This window comes from Urocitellus parryii, chromosome 2 (genome assembly GCF_045843805.1).
Source record: "Urocitellus parryii isolate mUroPar1 chromosome 2, mUroPar1.hap1, whole genome shotgun sequence".
Classification (NCBI taxonomy): domain Eukaryota; kingdom Metazoa; phylum Chordata; class Mammalia; order Rodentia; family Sciuridae; genus Urocitellus; species Urocitellus parryii.
This window is the reverse complement of record NC_135532.1, coordinates 158,098,918-158,120,961: the sequence shown is the minus strand read 5'-3', so window position 1 is coordinate 158,120,961 and position 22,044 is coordinate 158,098,918. Positions and strand designations below refer to the sequence as shown.

At 38.3% G+C, this 22,044-nt stretch overlaps 1 protein-coding gene across 2 annotated transcripts in view; it reads left to right on the top strand.

Moving 5' to 3' along the window:
• Guca1c (guanylate cyclase activator 1C) overlaps positions 1-11,346 on the top strand; it is a 29,106-nt gene extending 17,760 nt beyond the window's left edge. Inside the window, exons 3-5 of one of the 2 annotated variants that reach the window (XM_026396240.2) lie at positions 3,917-4,026; positions 8,569-8,586; positions 11,180-11,258. In XM_026396240.2, the coding sequence (XP_026252025.2) occupies positions 3,917-4,026; positions 8,569-8,586; positions 11,180-11,258 (207 nt within the window). Of the gene's footprint in view, positions 1-3,916; positions 4,027-8,568; positions 8,587-11,179 lie in introns of both variants that reach the window. The other variant, XM_026396235.2, reaches the window with a different exon arrangement.
• Positions 11,347-22,044: the final 10,698 nt, after the last annotated feature.

Sequence of the window (22,044 nt, the reverse complement as noted above, 5' to 3'; positions counted from 1 at the left end):
GCAACTGCAAATTAACATTTTTTTTTTCTTGGTGCAGTCCACTCTGAAGTTCACAAAATTTTGCAGAGCATTGGGATGAAAAAGGAAATAAATATCAAAAACAAATTTCTAAAGCAACTGGTATTTTTTCTCTGCCTCAGTGCAGAAAGTCTTGCAAGGATCAGTTAAAATACAAGATGGTTTATAAATATATAGCAAGATACATGAACTAAGATTGAAGTACATAAGGGCTAATCTTTCTGGAAATGAACCAATATATTTCTAAGAGCTAAATCAGGGATCTCAGATCCTTTCCAACACTAAAGTTCAATGAGTGCCTTTATAATTCACCCTCCCAACACTGCCTCCAGTAGAGTAGGGGGTAGTCATTTTAACGGTATGAAATAAAAAGGATCCAAGAGCAAAAAGTAATTAAGCAGGACACTGTACCCAAATGTAAATAAGAGGTTCAATAAACACTATTAAGGCGATACACTGTCTTGTAACATGGCATGAAAGAGAGTTAAGTATAGTCAGATGTCTTAGAGATAATCTGGTCCAAATTCACTCTTTTATAGACAATGGAGCTAAGTTATAAACAAAGTATGCAGGAGAAATATCAGCAAAAATGCTAGAAAAAAATAAGTGTGTAAAACTATAATAATTAAAATCAAACATCTTAACAAATGGATAAAGCGGATAAAAATGTAAAGCTAAATGAGCAAATGTAGAGTTAGCCAACATGAAAAGAATTCAATACTGGCATTGTTACTGCTTCAGTCTCACAGAGTTCATTTGCCAACAACAGCAAAAAAAAAAAAAAAAAAAAAGTACTGATGCACTTTGCAATTACACTCTCTAAACATAAAAATTCAGAAATTCTGCATTTATCTTTCATGTTGCACCACAAAATCAGGAATTTAAAGTATCCAATGGAGTCTAATCTCACATAAAATTTAAAATATACTTTTAAATGAATATACCCTAGGTTATTCTACAAACAATTAAGACGTAAACAAAGCATAAAAATCTTAGGGAACGCCACCAAAGCATTACTCAGAACAAATTTCCTGGAAATGTGATTGTCTGCATCAAGCAGCTAAAAATCACCCTTAATTTAGAGTCAGTATTACTTACTTTTCATCAGAAAAAGCAATCATAAAGAATAAAAAGAATAGGATAATAAAAATTTATAAGGGAAAATGCTTAAATAAATTAGTGTACCTAGAACATATACTTATTTAAAAAGTGGCCTAAGAACATTCTTTCTATCAGTAGCAACTGGAAAAAATAACAGGGGAAATAATAATAATATTGTATAACCTAAGTTTTCCCTACATACAATAAGGATGTTAAAGTGGAGTTCAGCCAGATGTCAAGAGAGTGGAGGAAGTACTGCACTAGAGCACATTTAGAATTTACAAAAGAGCTTCTTACATCTTAATCTTACTTCCAGGGCATGAAACAGTTGAGAGAAGGGTTTTTGTTTTTTTTTTTTTATTGGTCGTTCATAACATTACATAGTTCTTAATACATCATATTATACGGTTGATTCACGTGGATTATGAACTCCCGCTTTTACCCCGTATACAAATTGCTGTATCTCATCAGTTTCCCTTCCATTGATTGACATATTGCCTTTCTAGTGTCTGATGTATTCTGCTGTCTGTCCTATTCTCTACTATCCCCCCTCCCCTCCCCTCCCCTCCCCTCCCCTTTTCTCTCTCTACCCCTTCTACTGTAAATCATTTCTTCCATTTGTATTATCTTGCATGGAAATGGAAGGCGATCCTCAGGGTCATATGAGAGAAGGGTTTTTGAGAAGGAATTTTGAGAGGAGTTACCAAGTGGGACTCCTGAAGTCAGTAACAAGAGAAACAATTGAGATGTGGCTGCCACTGGGAAACAGGATGTCTCATCTTTGAGTCCTACGTGAGAAGTCTAAAGATGCAGACCATGAGGGCAAAGGAGAGGGAAGCAGTTTAAAATGGAAACATCTGCATTCATAGAATTTGTTGGAACAAAGAATGCCTGAATGTTTTCCGTAGATCCTGTGTAGATCTCTGGAAGAGGAGGCTGGCAGAGTTTTGTTAGATTCTGTCCAAATGGGCCACCAGGAGGAGTAAGGGAGACTCTGGAGACCAGAGCCAGAGTAAACCTAGAGCAGAGGCTCTCACCCAGGAGAATTCCCACCCAGAGGACAGTTAGCAATGTCTGGAGACATTTTGGTTCATGGGAGAGTCAGGGACAGGGTGTTGTTATTGCCATCTATTGGTTAGAGACCAGGGATGCTGCTAAACATTCGATAATGCACAGAACAACCCCTCACAAGGAAGAATGATCTGTTCCAAAATGTCAGTGGTGTGGAGGTTGAGAAACTGCCCTGGAAAGGGATCGGCTGGAAACAAGATGCATGATTCGTGTCTAGGGAATTGCAGAAGAAAGTCTCAATAACGGATGGGGGAGTATCTCAGAGAAAGAGCAAACTTAAAAAACACCTGATGGTTCCAGACAGCACTGAAGCTAGCCAGCCATGATAGTACCTACCAAGTAATAATGCTCCTATTTCCCTTCTCTCCTACTTCCTCCTGCTCAGAGACTGATTAGCAGAGGAGAAAGAGTAGAGATGCTAATGGAGAAGGACAAGAAGAAAGAAAACCCTGTCTCCTTGTCCATCCCCTACTCTGCTTCTCCTATGAGAAAAGGAAAAAAAAAAACAAAACAGCAAGATGACAGCTCCTTCCAGAAATATCCCCTTGGGCCTTGTCAACCTCCCAATCAGTATTTCACTCTTGCTTAGGTTATCTGGAAATGAGTAATGGATGAGTCAAGATTTCACAATCCTTATTATAACTGTTATAATACTCTAGTATTGCTTCTAGAGGTGGGGATACTAGACACTTAGCCAAGTTTTCTAGGCTTTGGGGGGGGTCTATGCCCTGAACACTGAGAAACCAAAGTTGTATTTAGCCAATTTGATACTACATGTATGTAATGGTCACTTTTAAGTTTTGTCCTGTGTTTAACTGTGAAGTCGGTGAGACCTGGACTCACGAAGGCCAAGAGTGGTGCTTTAGCATGGTTTATAATTATTAATTTTGGAATCAACATTAGTAGCGCTTGGAAAGCAGCAAGAGAGACAGTCATATTTAAGATGGTGACCTCTAAGTGAAATATGTTGCCAGCAAATTTTCTAAAGATTCCTTCATGCTCAATCAAGATAATTATGTCCAAATCTCCAGATGACTAATCCTCTTTTATTATGAATTTCTATGTCAAATCTGGGTCATTTAATTTAGTTGCCTTTAGGGAGGGGCTAAATCTTCCTTCTAGGAAGGCTGGAAAATGTCATTTGCTTGGGTCTCCTGACAACTTTTATGATGAAAAGGTGCTGGTAGAACGTGAGAAAAATTCAGCATTCTCCTAAGGCATATATATCTATCTTTCCAGTCCATCATCCTTCAAAAGGGGCACAAAGACCCAGAATGCCAATGGCAGAAGCCGGAGAGGAAGCCCGACATACTGGCAGAGTTCTGTTCATACACTTATGTTCATCTGTAAGATCCAAGCAAATCCATCCAAAATTGAGAACAATACCTCTTTTCAGAATTCTCAAAAGCGTGACCACTACATTATTTTCTCCAAGGGTTTTTTTTTTTTTTTTTTTTTTTTGCATCTTTTGAATGGATCCCTTTATGCTGGGTGAAATTTAAAAAAAAATCAGACTTTCTTCGGTTAATTTAATTTCCAAGCCCCATTACCTAGAACTGACATGCAATCTTTTATCTTTATTTATTTTAAGCAACTGAAACAGGTTGGATAGCAAAACTTACATTAACACATCCTCAAATCCTGTCACACTGGGGAAGAAATGTTACAAAAAAAATATATGTGCTTCCAGCAAAGTTGAATTCTCTGATTTAATGTCTTTTTGCAGGCTGTACAAGCCCTCAATGGCCAACATACTATGAATCCTGAGGAATTCGTCAACTTGGTGCTTCAAAAGGCAGATGTAAACAATGATGGTAAGGGGGCTACTCTCCTCTGACCCATTTTTCTTACAAAATAGAAGATAGGGAATGGGGGTGTCATATAGAAAAAGCAGGAAACTCCTGAGAGAACCCCACTTGTGCCCTGGGTTTCATAACTTGGTGGGTCCAGTGTTCTCCTGTCAGTACAATTCAACCAAGCAAATATTGTTCACCATATTTGTATTCAATGTGTGCTGCTTGACACTTTGGGGTCTATAAACAGGATAACAGAATGGACTTGGGATAATATGGGATGATTTGCCTTCTGTTTACTCCAGGTCATGCTTTATTAATTATTACCTCCCTAGTGGAGATGTTCCAAAAAAATTTACAAATAAACTCACGATGTCCCACTGTAGGAAGCCTTCCTTTAACTAGAGTTTCTACAATCTGACTTTTTCCTTTCCTTTGACTATACTTTTCTGGTGGATTATCCATAGTTGTCTTCATATCTGCCTTTTCTGTCCTTTCACATTTATGCTCTTTCTGCTCATTTCTCCATCCTCTCTTTCTTTCCTGAAATCTGCATTCCTCGTTAGCAGTGCCTTTCTTTTTAGAGGCAGGGGTAGAGAGAGAAGACAGACGTTCCAAGAGACCAGAGAATGCCTATCCTTAGTGGATTTGATCTCAGTAAACGGGTAGGTGAACATTTGACTTGAGATTGAGGCAGAAATCTAGGAATGGTTCTTGAAAATCAAAAAATTTGTCAGTGTGAAAATATAAAGCAATCAGAAAGAGAAAAAGAGGCATGAAGATTCCAGTCATGTTGTCATCCTTCCTAAGGAATCCTTCCATGGAATCAGCCTGCCCACTATAGGTCACTTCTTCCAGTGGACACAAGAGGGCAGTAGAGGCCAACGTTCCTAAGTTGACTGGCATTTGTATAGTCAAAGGTGGCGGCTCTGCGTGGCTGGTGAGGAGGCTGGGAAGAAGTTCAAAGAAAGCCACCACTGAGAAAGAATCTAGCGATGGGACATGAATAGAGTTATGAGAAAACAATTTGGAGTTACATCAGTAGTAACAGTCTTGCTCTTCATCCAAGGGCCAAATCCTAGATCTGCCTCTCCCCAGTCTCAAGTCAGTATATTCTCTTAGAACATTGAGGTCAAAGAATAAAATAAGCCCTTGCATGTGAAAGCTTGCAAGAAATAGAGTCAGCCTACTCAGAGGAGATAAGGAGTGTGAGGGAGGCTGGAAACAGATCAGGGAAATGGAGAGAGGAGGGTTTGACAAGGCCAATGAAATCTTATTTGAAATTTGCAACCAAATTTGTTTGATGGAAGCCATCAAGAGAAATGCTGTCAGTTTTGTTCTATTTCATTTTAAATTTAATCTAAGAGGTGCTGCAGGATGGCAGAAATCGAGCCCAGAGGAAAAAGCTTTTCAGGCCAGGGCTAACAACATTGGTACAGAAGGATGAGTACTTGGAGGTATGCAGGACCTCGTGAATGTTTAAGACCTTTTCCAGTGAATTTCTAAAGGACAAGGCAAGCAGATAGATAACATCCATGAGTACTGCTTCTGGTGCCTGGAGTCAGGGAATAGAAAAGCCACCTCCCTTGGAGAAGTAGGAGGACTTGGGTGTACAAGGGAAAAAATGAACTTTCTAATAGTTGGAGGACACAGATAATGTGTTCCAGGCAGCAAAAGAAGGATGCAGGACCCTTTCTTTACTAACTAGAGTGATTCCATAGAGGCAAATGTAAGGAACCAATACAGTGGAGAATGTGGTTAAAAGGGGTCTTAAAATAGAAAGGGCTGGGTCAAAATGAGATGTGAATCCAGAAGAGAGAAGCTGTGTTCAGGCTATCGCTGAGCTTACAGAAACGGGCTCTGAGAGCTGGAAGAATTTGTCAATGACAGAAAAGAGCCATACAGTATGGTTTCTAAAATAATTTACAAAACTGTATACACTAATTGTTTTCTCTGACAGAAAGTTATATCTTAGGTAAAGAAAAAAAATACACATAAACAAACACATATAATTTAGAATAACAACGAGTTACTGATTCTTAGCAAATGCATATACAAAGTTAAAATTGATAAAATTTGATGGGTTTTTTGTTTTGTTTTGTTTTTTTTATACCAGGGATTGAACCCAGGGCACTTAACCATTGAGCTACATCCCTAGCCCTTTTTTATTTTTTATTTTAAGACAGTGTCTTGCTAAGTTATGCAAGGCCTCACTACATTGCTGAGCCTGACCTCGAAATTGCAATTCTCCTGCCTCAGCCTCTGGAATCACTGGGATTACAGGAATGTGCCACCGTGCCTGGCTAAAATTTGCTTTTATACGAAAAATTACCAGAGGCTTTTCCATCATCTCATCAAGACAAATGGATCATGTCATGTGTCAAGCAAAAGATGTTAAAAATTCTAGTGTTGGACAAAGCCCAGTATAACAGAGGACAAAAAAGAAAAAGTCATAAAAGTAAAAGGATTGGGCCAGTATTTGACAGAGAAGACAAACATAAAACATTTCATTCACATAAAAGGAGGAGTTATTACAAAGGAGACTCTTCACATTTGCATAATAAGTATATATACCTCATTATAAATTTTAATTGCTTATGCCATTATTATCAAAACATCAGTATTGGTAGAAATATAGATGTTCAGTTAAGTGTATCAGGGCACTATCGACTATATGAATACATATTTTTGATCTCTCAAAATAAAAGGCAAAGCACATCATTGGTATCTGGTCATCTAATGAATATTTTTTTTTAAAGAGAGAGTGAGAGAGGAGAGAGAGAGAGAGAATTTTTAATATTTATTTTTTAGTTCTCCGCGGACACAACATCTTTGTTGGTATGTGGTGCTGAGGATCGAACCCGGGCCGCACGCATGCCAGGCGAGCGCGCTACCACTTGAGCCACATCCCCAGCCCTCATCTAATGAATATTGAAACCAAAGATAGAGATAATCATGCCGGGCACAATGGCACATACCTGTAATCCCAGCAATTTAGGAGGCTGAGGCAGGAGGGTCATGTTAGAAGTTAGTCTCAGCAATTTAGTGAGGTCCTCAGCAACTTAGTGAGACCCTGACTCAAATGAAGAATAAAAAGGGATGGAGATATAGCTTAGAGGTGAAGTGTCCCCAGGTTAAATCTCCAGTACCAAAAAAACCAAACAACAGAAAAGGATAAAGACAATTATAGTATACAAAGACACAACAACAACAACAACAACAAAACTTTCAAGAACATACATGAGAATCCCAATTTGATTGTAAATTGTTTGCAAAAAAAGTGATCAACCTCCTCTCTCTCTTGATAGAAAAATGCAAAAGAATTAGGAAGTATTCTACATAAGTATCATAATAGTTAGTATGACAAAATTAAAAGACTAAGTAAAGAGTAATACAGGAATAATTCTAAAAAAAAATGAAATGGTAGAAGCTTCATGAAAGCAAGAACAATTTCTTGTTTATTTGGATATTCCCTGCCCTGGTACATATTAGGTAACTGCAAAGTGAATGTCTCATAAAAAGAAGACATCCAATGAAAAATGAAAGAAGAAACAAACATATGGTGCTATCTGCAGAAAGAAAGACAATTAAAAAATATTTTGGAAATCAATGTATGTATGCCTATGCAAAATGTAACTCCTGATTAGCAGGATTTAATGACCTATGGAAAGTGGAACTAAGGACCAGAGAAAAGCAAAAGGAGATTCTTTTTCACTACACCTTTCTGTAATGTTTGAATTTTTTTACATGAGTCTATACTATTGTTTTAATTTAACAAATCAGTTTTATTTTTATGTTATGAACAAAAGCATCAAGAAGGGGAGCTAGAACAGAATCACTACGACAGGAAATTGATGCTGAACATTCATATTATTATAAAATGGAAACAGAAAACAACAAGTCAGGATAATTTTAGCAGGGATTCTACAGGTTTTGCTACCCAAACGATAACAGTCCACGTTCTCCCACTCTTTGGTCAAGAGTTAGTTATTCTTGATATGATTGAAGGAAGGTTTGCAGATGTTGTCACAGCATCAAGTGCAAAAAGTGCCTAGGAAAGTTTAACACAGAGCCAAATAGTACAGGAAAAAAGAGGACCTAAGAGGTTCATAATAAAGTGAAAAGGGGAGGCAGAGAGGGTGACCGTGGAGCAGATATTTGAGATAAAAGAAAACAGAGACAGAACATAAAAGGAGATATTCCACCGAGCGGCTGACCAGAAAGATCAGTGCCTTTGGGCTGGAACATTGTGAAAAGCCAGCAGGGTCCCACAGAACCCAACTGGGAAACTGAGAACCCCCAGGAGGCAAGATGGAACTGAGTTTCCCCACGGAGAAGAAATGGCAGCAGGTGGAACCTTCTACAAAAGGCTGCTAAATGGCTCAGGTGTCTGTCACCTTGTTGATGAACACAAAATTTATATCTCATTGAAACTCTTCACCTGTTTCCTCCCTGGAAAACCTGGTCATCCTCATATCCACAATCACCCCCACCCCATCTTTGCTAATTTCTCAACCCCAGCCCAATTTTTCATGAAATGATAAAGAGGAATGAGAACTGAAACACAGTTTTCTTTCCACTAGATGATTTCTTTTAAAACCAAGCTGACTTCTTCAGAGCAAAAATGCTAATGTGGGTATGCACAATCAATTTTGGCTTTTTATTTTATTTTATTTTATTTTGTGGGACAGTGATGTTTTCTTTTATTATAAAAGATTATTTAAGATGTTAGTGAAAAGAAATGAATGATCCAGAATAGCAACAAGATAACCAGATTGCAAAACTAGGACTAAACTAAATATCTATGAGTAGCTGTCCAATTACTAGTGATGCTGCTAAAATTGGATTGGGGGTGAGTGAGAGAGGAACACCTGTATTACTGAACTTTGGGTTTCCTAGTAGAACCTGTTTCTACCAACACAACAAATAGCCTAAATAATGTAAGTATCAGTTACACTATATATATATATAATATATATATAATTACATAATTACAATATATATATATACATATAAAAATGTACAATTTCTAATTTATGTCCCACAAAAATTGAAACATATCTCTAAATATAAAACAAGATAATAAACCCTCAGTAGCCACCTTAGGTCCCCCTGAGTCCTGTGATCTCAGCTCAAACATCTCTTGCAGGCTTTGGCTCTTTGCTGGTAGATTCTTTGGTGGAAGCTGCTAGATATTCACAGGTGATCCTCTCTAGGGATCATCCTAGAAACCATCCTTTTAATTTGTTTGGGCATAAACCATAGTCAAATTCAAGAGGATTAGGAAGCAATGGAAAGAACAACAGATTAAAAAAGTAATTTGTCAGCATATGCTTTCTGAGCACCCAATGTTTATAGCCCTGAAGTGGGTTGCAGTGGTTGTAACCATTTGGTAGTGGAATGGAAATGGTACTTAGGTCTTAATAAATGCTTGATGAATGAATGTTGAGTGCTAGAAGGAAAAATGGGAAAATTTCAAAAGAAGTAGTTTAGATATGGTAAACATTTTAAGCTACTGTAGGTAGCAGTTAATAAGCTGCAAAAGGGATTTATTTTTACTGTAATTGGTTAGGTAACACAGAAAAAAAGTGAATATGTAGAGTTCACAGGTATTCCGAAGAAAAGGGAAAAGACAGCCATGAAGAATTCTGTCTTTCCCCATTTCCCGTCAGTAACTGCGGTTGCTTTTCGGCTGAGATGGCAACTCGCTCCCAGGACCTTCAGCCACAGCTGCTTCCTTCACCAGCAGCGATAACCAAGCTTAGTAACCCAGCAGTCGGAATAGATGCCAGCACCCCATCTCTGTTCCCACCTCTCTTTTGGCCATGATCCCCCACAAATTTGAATTGTTTGAGGTTGGAAATTTACCAACCTTGGCTTCCTTTTTCAAAGGTGGTCATACTTTGCTTATTTATTTATTTATTTAATTTCTCTTTCTTTCTTTATTTTATTTTTTATTATTAGTTGTTCAAAACATTACAAAGCTCTTGACATATCGTATTTCATACATTTGATTCAAGCAGATTATGAACTCCCATTTTTACCCCGTATACATATTGCAGATTCACATCGGTTCCACATCCACTTTTTTACATACTGCCATACTAGTGTCTGTTGTATTAGGTCCCTTGCCTCCATCATCATCACATACATGGGACTGGCCCAACACACCCTTACCTCTCTTGATTATTTGCAGTCTTCTCTACTTCACTTTGATTTATTCTGTGTTATATTTTCCCTGTGATACACAGGGGGTTCTCCTCACTGCTGTGAGCTGGGGTTCTGGGCAGACTCTGTCATGAATGCTTCGTCAGCTTGACTTCTGATGCAGTTCCTGCTAACTTTCTGTCCGGGGTGCCCTTTCTTTGGCTAAGAACTGCTTCCGACTTGTCCTTGGCTGATCTTTCACCTAGTTACAAACCCCATCAGGGACCATCTCCTTGAGATCAAGAACTACACCTGCACCCCTCATTTTGATCACAATTATAATTCCAATCCAAATGATTTGTGTCAACATGGAATCCCCTACCCCCTCCCAAAAAAAAATGTTAACAAGTTATCTCATGGATAAGGCTAGTGAAAAACGACGGTAGCCAGAACCCAGGAGGATAAGGCGATGGATTTACAGCACTGGCTGGCCAGCACAGGCAAAGGCTTCGGTCAAAGTGATACAACTGGGCATCAAAAAAACAGAAAAGAAGAAGAGAACTATTGATCAATAATAATATATGGAAAAATTAATGTTTCTATTTCCTCACAGCTTTGAGCAGTCCCTGAAATTATTTCTCAGAAGAACATTGAAAACAGCCTGTTGAACCGTCATCCCCTCCTGACCCTAGAAGTCTACAACTTGTCAAGCTCTTATGAGTTGGTCATGTATTCAGAATTCAAGGTCAATTAACCAATATTGTGTAGAGATGCAAAAACATGTGTGCCTGTATTTCATCAGTTACATTTCCTGATATTCTCATCTAAAACTAAAAGTATATTGTATTCATCATCTTTATTTTCACTGGCAATCCCATCATTGAGTGCTTTTTTCATATAGAGATCTTAAAGAACTTACAGTCTCATAGAGGTGAAAGGACACCAAAATAAGAATATCAATAAATATCAACCATGGTGAATGTATTGCTAGGTGCCAATGAGTGGTACGGACAAAGCCTCTTGTTAATTGTTCATTTGTTATTTTCCAGGGGAATTGACTTTAGAAGAATTTATCAATGGCATGGAAAAAGATCGGGATCTCCTGGAGATTGTTTCCAAGAGCTTTGACCTTTCCAATGTGCTGAAAATAATCTGCAATGGGAAGCAGCCAGACGCTGGAGAGACTCCTCCAAACACCCTGACAGGGCTGGTCTAGGGAAGGTGAAAATGAAGTCGCTGTGAGAATCCCTTGCCAGAGTTTAGTGAGCACAAAACTTCCAGTAGAGAAAAAATGAAATCTTCCCTATGTGCATACTGTTGGTTTCAGTCTTTATTATAATTCATATAGGCTTATGAATATAGTATTACTTTAAGCCAGTAGAAACTTCCATGAAGATCCTAACCAGTTGCATTGTTGATATTCTGTTTGTACATTAGCACCCTTTCTGCAGATTCCAAGATGATGATTAAACTGAAGAATTGTCTCCACACCTTTCAGTTCAGAATAGAGCTTGCATGTATGCCCTTGCACACTTAAAATTAATCTGTATCTTGAAATAGATCTGCATTGTCTGGGAAGTATCCCCACATTTTAGCATCCTAAGATTAAACATGCATTTGGCAAATGTGTTCACTGCCTCTTGGCTCTGGTTGTATTTGTATATTATAAATGACTGAGTTATGGTCTATTTGAGAATTTTTTTTCTGCACTATTTCTCATTCCTTACTCTGAATGCTGTCTTGAATTAGTAATTAATGTTTTGCTCCAAAGCAAAAGTCTTAAGCTATGCAAGAAAAGCAGAAAACTTCAGGCCGGGCAGTGAGAAAGTTTCCATCTGATTTGTTATAAATCTGGATCCAGTTGTGCATGAAAATGTGATGTATCATCTGTAATTATTATGCCAGTTGGAGGTTTGATCAGAACAGCAGACAGCCTGGCTATGCAACAACAAGCACTTGACATTTGAAACGGTCCTGACATTATAGCTCTGACATTTCATTTTTTATATCCTTTCCAAAAAATGAAATGATGAATGGGATTTCTTGATGGGTTAGAACTTTTTAAGTTTTGGGTTCTATATCACAGGCCCATTAGTGTGTCTGTCAATGGATGGCTTTATCGTGGAAACATACTGGAGGTTTCCAAGACCAGATGTGAACCATCTTCGTGTCAAAAAGCTTCCTACTTATGCTTTCATATTCAAATCTGGGTATAAAAACACACAACTGGAAAACTATAAGGGCAGAGTTGGACTGTCCCTGCCTCCCTCATAGTTATGAATGTGGATAAAGGTACAGATGGAGGTAGATGAGGAATAATTGTCAGTAAAATTGAAGTATTAGTGGACCCAGAGAAGAAACCATAGACCAGTGTACAGATAAAGATGTCGTTGGAAGTAGAGATATCCTGGATAATTTTCCAAAAGATTTTGAAAAGATTCACCAAGAGGTATGCAATATAAGATAAAATATGTTGAAATAAATGACATACGTTGTCATTTATAAAAATAAAATATGTTGAAATAAAATGACAGCAGATAAAATAAAGTGAGGGCAATCATCATAGTCATAATACCACAGAGATCTACTGTTTTGTTAAAGTTGGGCTACCCATTGGATTCTGAACTTCTTAGCTGTGAAAGGGAAAAGGGAAACAGCATTTTAACAGCCAGAATATCCAAAAGTAAACAGTTCCACGGTTATTGCATCATCAGATGGTACAATGTTTTAAACTGTATAGTACTCCATGTATTCTAAAGATTTGCAAATACAAGGTGCTAGAATAATGCTGAAGATATTTCATTTTCTTCGTGGCTTAATCTTTCTCAGGGTGTCTAATCCTTCTTAGGAGAAAGGCAGATGTTTTAAAGCAGCTGCTGCCCCTGCCCCAGCTGACCCCATCTTGGTTTGCCTGAAGCATTCTCAGCCAGTTCTCCCTTCCCTGGCTTGCCAATTTTCACTACTGAGGGAAGTATTCTCACCCCAGGCATTGTATCCATGGGCCCCCCTATCTCAGTAGACTGCCTTTGGGACCTTATCATCCTCCTCTTCACCCATCTTTCATGGACACTCAGGGCCCTGATATTCCTCTACCCTAGGAGATGATGCCCACTCCACATGCCCCACTCAGAGAAAGGAGTATCGGATGATGGGAGAGCAGAAGGAGGGAAGTCAGACACAGGCAGCGAGCTGGAATCCAAAGAGAAAGACCTGCGCATCAGAAAAACCTGGGTTTGAACCGAGTTCCTGCATGTACTGGGTAACTGTGGGACATGACATGACTTCCTTGAGTCACCAGAAATGAAGTGAGGACAGAAGCAACCTTACCAAGCTATCAGGATTAAGTGAGCCTACTTGGTGCAATTCCAGAAGAAGTATGAAGAGCATATAGAAAATGAGGGTGGGTTCCCTAACTCAAACAGTCAGCCGGAGCCCAGCCTCAGTCAGGATCTAGTCAGGGAAGCAGAAACATTAACAGAGAAAATTTAATACAAGGAATTGATACAAAGGACATTGGAGGACTGAGAAAGTAAAGAGAGGACGCTGAAGTAACATAGAACTATTGACGGCAGAAAGCAACCACCATCCTAGGCTGAGGGAGCACTGGGAAGAGGTTAGGGGGGTTTTAGGACAGTTTTGAAAGAGGAGCTGGGAACCAGTTTTCTGTGGAAGGGAGACAGGGTGCCTCAGAGGAAGTGAGAAAAGATTGACATTGACTGTCCCTGCAGGATGGGGCTATTGCTGAGGCACAGAGGACAGGAAAAACTCCTCCCTCTCTCCTCGAGCCTAGAAGACTCAAGTATCCACTACAAACTGGCCTGACAAGGAAACAGCAGGAAAAGGAGTTCAATTAGTAGGGCCCTGGGCCAGCACCACAGGACCAATCCTGAGCTGGGAACTAGGAGTTTATAACTTGAGTACCAGCACAGATGGAACAGGTGGGGTGAGCCAACAGACCCTTAGGGACACACTCACCATCCATAGGTACAATATAGAGCATCCAAGTTTGCCTTTATCATTGGCCGTCTTCTCACTTTATCCTGTGAACCCTGTAGTTCTCATCTGGCTTCCCCAGGCTCCAGTCACTCTGTTGCCTGGGACCTAGATCCACTAGCTCAGTACATTATCCCCCTTGGAATCCTAAATGGTTTGTGAGGCTTACTCAAATTGGGGTCCAGATTTTCCCCGGATGATGCCCCTTGCATTTCTAAGCTCTTTTTATGCAAGATACCTAAAGCTCACTCCAGGTCTTCCTCTTCTCACACTGATTCCCAGGGTTCTCAGAGGCGAGGTGAAGGTCTCACTTTCCTTTCCAAAGAGCAGCTATTTTCTGTATGTTTGGAGGGCAGGCAGGAAACTCTGTTATGGACTAGGGAGAATGGGAAATCCTAGTTGTTTGTCAAAATAAAGCAAATCACAAAATTGCATGTATTCCATGATTTTCCTAAGGGTGTTCCTAAAGAGGTAAATCTGAAATTCAGGAGCCTAAAAACTTTGGTTGGTCCATGCTTAGCTGACATGGGAACAAAAAGGGAAGACTGGGGAAAAACAAAAGCTGTGTTATTTCTCTCTCAAGTGTCCATCCCTTACGTTCATATATCCCAAGTCACACTTCTTCTCCAGGATTCCCTCTGCAATTTAATCATGATGCTGAGTCCAAAGACAGTGTCCTAATCTACATGGGAAGCCATACATGAGCCAGATATTTTTAAATAAATTTCTTCCTTTAGATGATAAGCTTTAAGCAGAGCCTACAACCCACCAACTACCTTTGCATTTAAGTGTTATTTAATTAAAACTCTATGAGTTTTCTGCCATATGGTTATACAGAAACATTTTCAACTAAGAGATTCCATGACAAGTGGGCTGGTGTGTGAAGACCTTCAACAATCTTAATTTCTGAGCCTCTTTTTACCAAAGTGGCCCAACCAGAAACATGATACCAACTACAGAAAATCCAGATCCAATGTATTTCCCTTTCTTTATCTTACAATTCCTTGACACTTTAAAGGGGAAAAAATACTATTTTTAAAAGATAGAAAGATGAAGGGGGGAGATTCTAAAGGGTTAATAATTTTTGCCTTATAAAAATGACTTCCTTGGGGGAAAAGAAGGCTAAAGTTGCATTACTAAATTATCTGTATAAAGATGTACCAGGAAGCTTATGGCCTGATTCTTTGGGCCAAAATATGGAGAAAGGAGGGAAGAGGGAATGGTCCAGGATGAGAACAAGAGGTCATCTGTTTTCTCTTCCCCAAATCAGTGGCTGACGAGCTCCTTAACTAAGTCTTGGTTCTTTCTGGCACCAACAAAGAAACTTCCATCTAAATAGGTATCTGTCAAAAGCAGAAAGTGGATTGAGACTGGATTAAGTGGGGTAAATGTTTTCTTCTTTTTTTTTCCAAAATGCATTGGCATAAAAATAATTGAGGAAGTAAATGAGAAAATACGCTTCACTTAAAATTGAATTGATGGCTGAGAGGCAAATGAAAAGATTTTAAAAGCAGGGTTAGTGCATTAAAGAAACAATATGAGCACTAGAGAGAGGCTGCTTGCCTGACTTCCCTCTCCCCGCACTTAAATTAGAATAACCTTTAAAAATGAAAATGAAATATAGGGAAATCCTGACATTTAAAACTAAACTAGGGTCTTATGCTTGCTGGAGAAATCTAAATTATTAAAACTGAGTGGACAGGGAGTACTCAGAGTTTGTTTCTGGGGACAGCTAGCTATAGGTAGGCAAAATTGGATGTTCAGATTAAACCCAGAGAATACCAAGTTTGACCAGTTGGGTGACTGATGACATTGAGAAGCACAAAGGAGGGCAGAATTGCTTGGTGGAAAGAGCTCTGGACTAAGCATCAACTCTGCACTCTAGCGACTTTTAGCCCCTGAGTCTTGGTCTTCTCCGCTCTGAAGTCACAGGACCAGTTTCCAAGGTCCCTGCCCTCTCTCACACCTATGATTCCAGGAGATGCTTACAATGCAGGGAATGATGCCTCAATACTTCAAAAAGATTACTCACTTAGAAACAAAATTGAAGAAAAGACTGTACATATTTCACTCAAATTGCAAGCCCAGACTTAAAAACAAAACCTCTTATGGCTAAAAACTCTACTACCTGTGAGTTCTGTCTCAAGTTGCTAGTTTTTATCCCTACACCTAATTCATGAGTTTTTCTCCATCATGCATGCAAGAGTAGACGAGGGAAAAACTATCTACATAGAAGTTACCTGGAAATATTTTGCAAAATAAAAAAAAAAGTAAGTATATCCCTGGTATTCCTGATGATTCTAATGCACAATCAATTATGGAAATCATACTGGCTCACATCTCTCTATAAGAGCCCATCCCTGCAGTTTTCATGCAAAAGGTTAGATGCCATCTACACTCTATCTCCTAGCATCATCTTTACAGTACTTGAGGACCATGGGTCATGAATATTTCCTTTGTTAAGATACACCGAAAAAAAAGTCTCAGACAAACATACCTCCATCACTCACTAAATGGATGACCCTGGATGAGTCATTTTTCCTCATAAGCCAGAGAATTCCCTCTGATAAAATTAGGTTAAAAATACCTGGTGGAGTGTTTATGAGGATGACATATGTAGGCATCTAGCACAAGGCATGGCCATCATTATGGCTTAATACATTCTTGTCTCTACAAATTTTAGAATTTTTCATGCCTCAGGTACATGAAGCCAAGGATACTTCTAAGGGGAGTATTTCCTTATCTTGCCCATAGACTTGTGCCAGATACACTGATCTCTTGGTTCTTGAATCACATTAACTAATTAAATTAAATCACAAATTAATTAATTAATTTTAGTACTGGAGATATAACCCAGTGGTGCTTTACCATTGAACTACATCCGCAGTCTTTTTTATTTTATTTTTTATTTTGAGGCAGGGTCTTTCTGAGTTGCTTAGGCCAGCTTCAAATTTGAGATTCTCCTGCCTCAGCCTCCCTACCTGCTGGGATTACAGGTGTACAACACTGTCCCCTATTTGAGTCACAATTAAGGGGCCCTTCCACTGAGGACTGAGCATACAACAATCTATAAACAATCTATAAACTATTATCTCTAGATGAACAATACTTTTCAAATGCCAACAAGTCCTTTTGGCTCTCAAACTAATAGTTATATAGGTATTAAAGAGTTTCCCTATGCTCTTAAAATGACAATGAGCCCTCACCTGTTTTCAGGGGGAAAAAAATCTTCCAATTAGCATATTTGACCTCTACTCACACCACTCCTTCTGAGCATAAATTTTCACATTTATGTATCATTTTATACTTTTAAGGAGTATTTAGAGACACATAATATCAAAACTGATAGTCATTCATTAAGATAACATTTGCTTATATGTGGCTATTATCACCATCATATAATATACATTATTTAGATCACTACATATGAAAAAATAATGAAAATAAATCCAGAACTTGACCCCTTTCTGTGCCAAGCTACCACCTCTCCTACCACCAGCCAGCTCTAGGCTGCCATTATCTCTCACCTGGATTTTTACAGCAAGGTCCTGGCTAGTTTCCCTGTTCCAACTTTGTTCTTCCATACTTTATTCTCACTAGAAGCAGCCAGAGTGGTCCAATTAAAGCAGAGGAAGCTCATGTCATTCACCACCCCTAATAGGGTCCTATTCACATTCAAGATAAAAGTAGTCATCCTTGAAGTGACCTTTACAGCTATACACCATCTGCCCCTCTCTCTTCTCACCTTTTTCACCTCCGCTGCTGCAACTCTTGACCCCTTCATTTCTCTTCAGCCACAGTAACCACTTTTCTTTCCCTAAAACACTCTGGGCAGCGCTGCTGCTATTCTCTCTGCCTGGGATGTTTCTGTCCAGATAGCAACGTGGCTTTGTCTCTCCCCTCCTTCAAGCCAAGTTTCCTAAGTTGCCAACTTTCTCTCTCAGTGAAGCCTTCTCTTCTCAGTGGCCATGGATTTAAAATCACTCTTTTTATCAAATGCCTTTTCTGCACCTAAAGCCACCATCGTGTAGGTTTTGCTTTTATTCTGTTGATATGCTTTCCCTTCACTATAAAATTTCTAAAAAAAAAAAAGATACAGAAGGTAAATATTCCCACAGAATCAAGGCCTTTTGTAACATTAGAATGAATGAGGAAAAGCCTAAAGCTTTCTTTGGAAGATTTGGAGCAAGACAAATTTTCCAACTTTCACCATTTTTATTTAACATAGTGCTGGAACTCCCAGCCAGACCAATTAGGCAAGAGAAAGAAAGAAAACCATCCAAATCAGAAAAAAAAAGGAAGTCAAATTGTCACTGTTTGCAGCTGACATGATCTTATATATACACCCCCCCAAAGACTCCACCAAACACTATTTGAACTGATATATGAATTCAGCAAAGTTACAGGACAAAAGGAGATACACAAATGGCTCACAGATACACACAAAAAAGCTCATCATCACCAATCACAGGATATGCATATCCAAACCACAACGAGATATCTCAGACCTCTAAGAATGGCTACCATGAAAATAAACTAGAGATAACAAGTGCCGATAAGGATATGGAGAAAAGGGAACACTTGCACACTCTTGGTGGGAAGGTAAATTAAAATGACCTTTCTAGAAAACAGCATGGAGTTTCCTCAAAAAAAATTAAAAATAGAACTATCATAAGATCCACCCATCCCACTACTGGGTATATATACAAAGGGAATGAAATCAGTATGTTGAAGAACCATCTGCTCTCCCATGTTCATTGCAATACTGTTTGCAATAGTCAAGAAATCAAAACAACCAAAGTGTCTAGAAATGGATGAATAGATAAAGAAAAAACAGTACATCTACACTGGGGAATACTATTCAGTCCTTTAAAGTAATGAAAGTTCTGTCATCTGCAACAACATGGATGGAAGAAGAAATCATTTCGTTAAGTGAAATTTGAGTGAGATCATACGTGGAATCTAAAATATATTGATCTTACAGAAAATGAAAGTAGAATGGTGGCTACCAGAGGCTGGGGAGAGGAGAGGGAGGAGGCTTAAGGGAAGGTTGATGGATGGATACTAAGCTGCAGTTAGACAATATTAAGATTCAGAAGCTCTGCCATAGGGTGACTGTAGATGACAATAAGCACTACAAGAAAGAATTCTCCAGTTTTTGCCTTAAAGAAATAATAAATGTTTAAGGAGCGAGATATGTTTACACTGTACTGATTTAAACATCACATGATTTATGCATGTATCAAAACATCACATGATACCCATTAATATAATCTTTATGTTTTTATATACCAGAAAATAATATTAATTTAAATTAAGAAGAAATAAATAATATAAAATGGCAAATGTCTCCTTCTTCCACCCCCACATTCCCCATGCCCCTTCCTTACTTAAACAATTCAAAGGTCCTTATAACCTTTTGATCTACTATGTCATTTCTTATTTTGTTTACTTGTTGTCTTGCACAACTGGAATACAGAGTCTATAAGGTAGACTTTTAGTTTATTGACATATTTCCAGCACTCAGGATAAAGTCTGGTACATAGTAGGCACTCAACAAATACATTGAAAGAGAAAATACAAAGCTTGCAAATGATCACATGCCTTCACAGTAGCAGAGCTCACAGGGTCTTCTGATTCTATTTGCAGATTCTTAATTCCATGCCATGCGTCCCTGCCTTATGTCATCAAAGTCAGGATTCGAAAATAATTTTTCCTATTATCCTTCAAATTAGTTTCATGGGACCTCATATAATCTAACTGATGCCAGTGTTTTAAAAATGCTTTTTAAATTGGCTTTTAGGAAGATTCTTGATCACATAAGAAATCACAATATTTTCACATTATCACCCCAGCTGTTAATGGTGCTATTTTGGGGTAGTTCATTCTATCACCAAAATGACCTTTATTTATCTGTTTTCTGGTCACCTGACTTGACTACATATGATTTCTGATCCTTTCCGGAATTCACAATACATTCTCAAAAAATAGAAATGATGTGCCACTATTTAGAGCAAATAGTTCTCTACACAGGAACAGATTCTTACAATACTTAATACAAAACTATTGCATCAAAAATTAAAAGATATTTAATGGAATCTACTTGTACACCTGTGGCAAAGAGCAATGCATTTAAATATAAAAGCTCAAGTTTACAAGATTCCAAAGATATGGAAATTATCAGGCTAAAACATGTTCAAGGAAGAAAAGTAAACTGGTTAATAAACAGGAAAAAAACCTTAGAAAGTCACAGGTGTAGAGAAAATAGCAATGGAAACTAAAATAAAACAGAAACAACTTCACATGTCAAATTTAAAATTTTTTAAGATCAATCACAAGATGGCAACATCAGGGGGAAGTGGAGTGTCGGATATAAAGTATTCTTTGTATTCATTTTTCAACTTTTCTGAAATTGTTACAAAACCTTAAATGAAAGAATAGATGCTCTGTTTAGTGTTGTGCATCTGTGTATCTATCCCTGCATCAATACTGTGCTCTTTTAATTAGTAGTACTACAATATCTAATATGGGCTTTTTTCTTCTTTGTGATTATCTTGACTCTTCATGACCCTTGGTATTTTTATATAAAATAAAAAATCAGTTTGTCAATTTCCACAAAATCTCTGCCGGGATTTCTACTAGAATAACATAGATTTATAGGTCATCATGAAAAGAACAGTGAAAGGTGCTGTAACAAAAAAAAAAAAATACTGTTTCTTCCTTTGTTAATGCTCCACATAGGCTACTCCCCCTGCCCACATACCCAGTAAAGCTGGACCTGACCAGAGCTTGGAGCCCTCCAATTTATTGTCTGGTCTGATGGGTGTGCAGTCTATTTTTCTATTAGGAATGTTCCTTTTTCTGATAAAATTTCAATCTGATATGAAATGTAAAAATAAAGCTCACATTTCCTGACTTCTAAACTAAGTCCTGTTTTCACAGGTATGTGTATCCTGGTTTAGAATAAATTGATGACTCTGCTTATACCAGCTTAGGAGTGGAGAATAAGAATGAATTCCTATACAGAGGTCAAAAGCAGAAACATAGATCAAAATGGCTTAAGGAGAAAGGAAAAGTCGACTCACATAACTTACACATCTAGACAGCAGGTAACAGGGGCTCAAAGGACGACATTACCAGCTCTCTGGATCTCTCATTTTTGCTTATCTCTCTGTATGTTGCCTTATTCTCATCAAAGTTCTCTGTAGGCACACGAATCTAATCCAATTCTCCATTTCAAAGGAAGAGACTCTTGCCTCATCTCTACATGTATCCAAACTGGGGGAAGACTGATTGGGTTGTTGTCTCCATCTGTCATTGTGGCCAAGAGATTGGAGGGTGTGGCTGGCTTTGCTCACACAACCACCCTCTTTGACTTGGTGTTTATGGGGTTGGGGGATAGATCATGGAAGGAGCCATTGTCAGCCTCTCCTGAATTTCTACTTCCTGAAGAAAGGTGGGAGAAAGCTGGACAGACAAGAGAACACCTTATGTCACTAGTATAGGGCTCATTCAAGGTATAGGGCTCATTTCATATCACCTGTGGTAGTTATCAACTGACCCTTAGGGAAAAGAATGATAAAGCAATGCAAAACATCTTTTATTAAATACTGTAGGAACAAAAACCCATGGAACTTATGCAAATTTTAAGCATTCTCTGAAAAAAAGTTTTAAAAATGTAAACATAGCCTAAAATACTATAGAGATCCTTTTCTATTTAGAACACCCACCCAGCTTTACTGGAGTATAATTGACAAGAAAAAATGTATATATTTGAGGTGTACTATGTTATGATTTGATATGATATACATTGTGAAATGATTACATTAATGAACACGTTCATTACCTCACAAAACTATAAGATCTACTCTTTTAGTAATTTCTAAGCACACAATTCAGTATTAACTATAGTGACCATGCT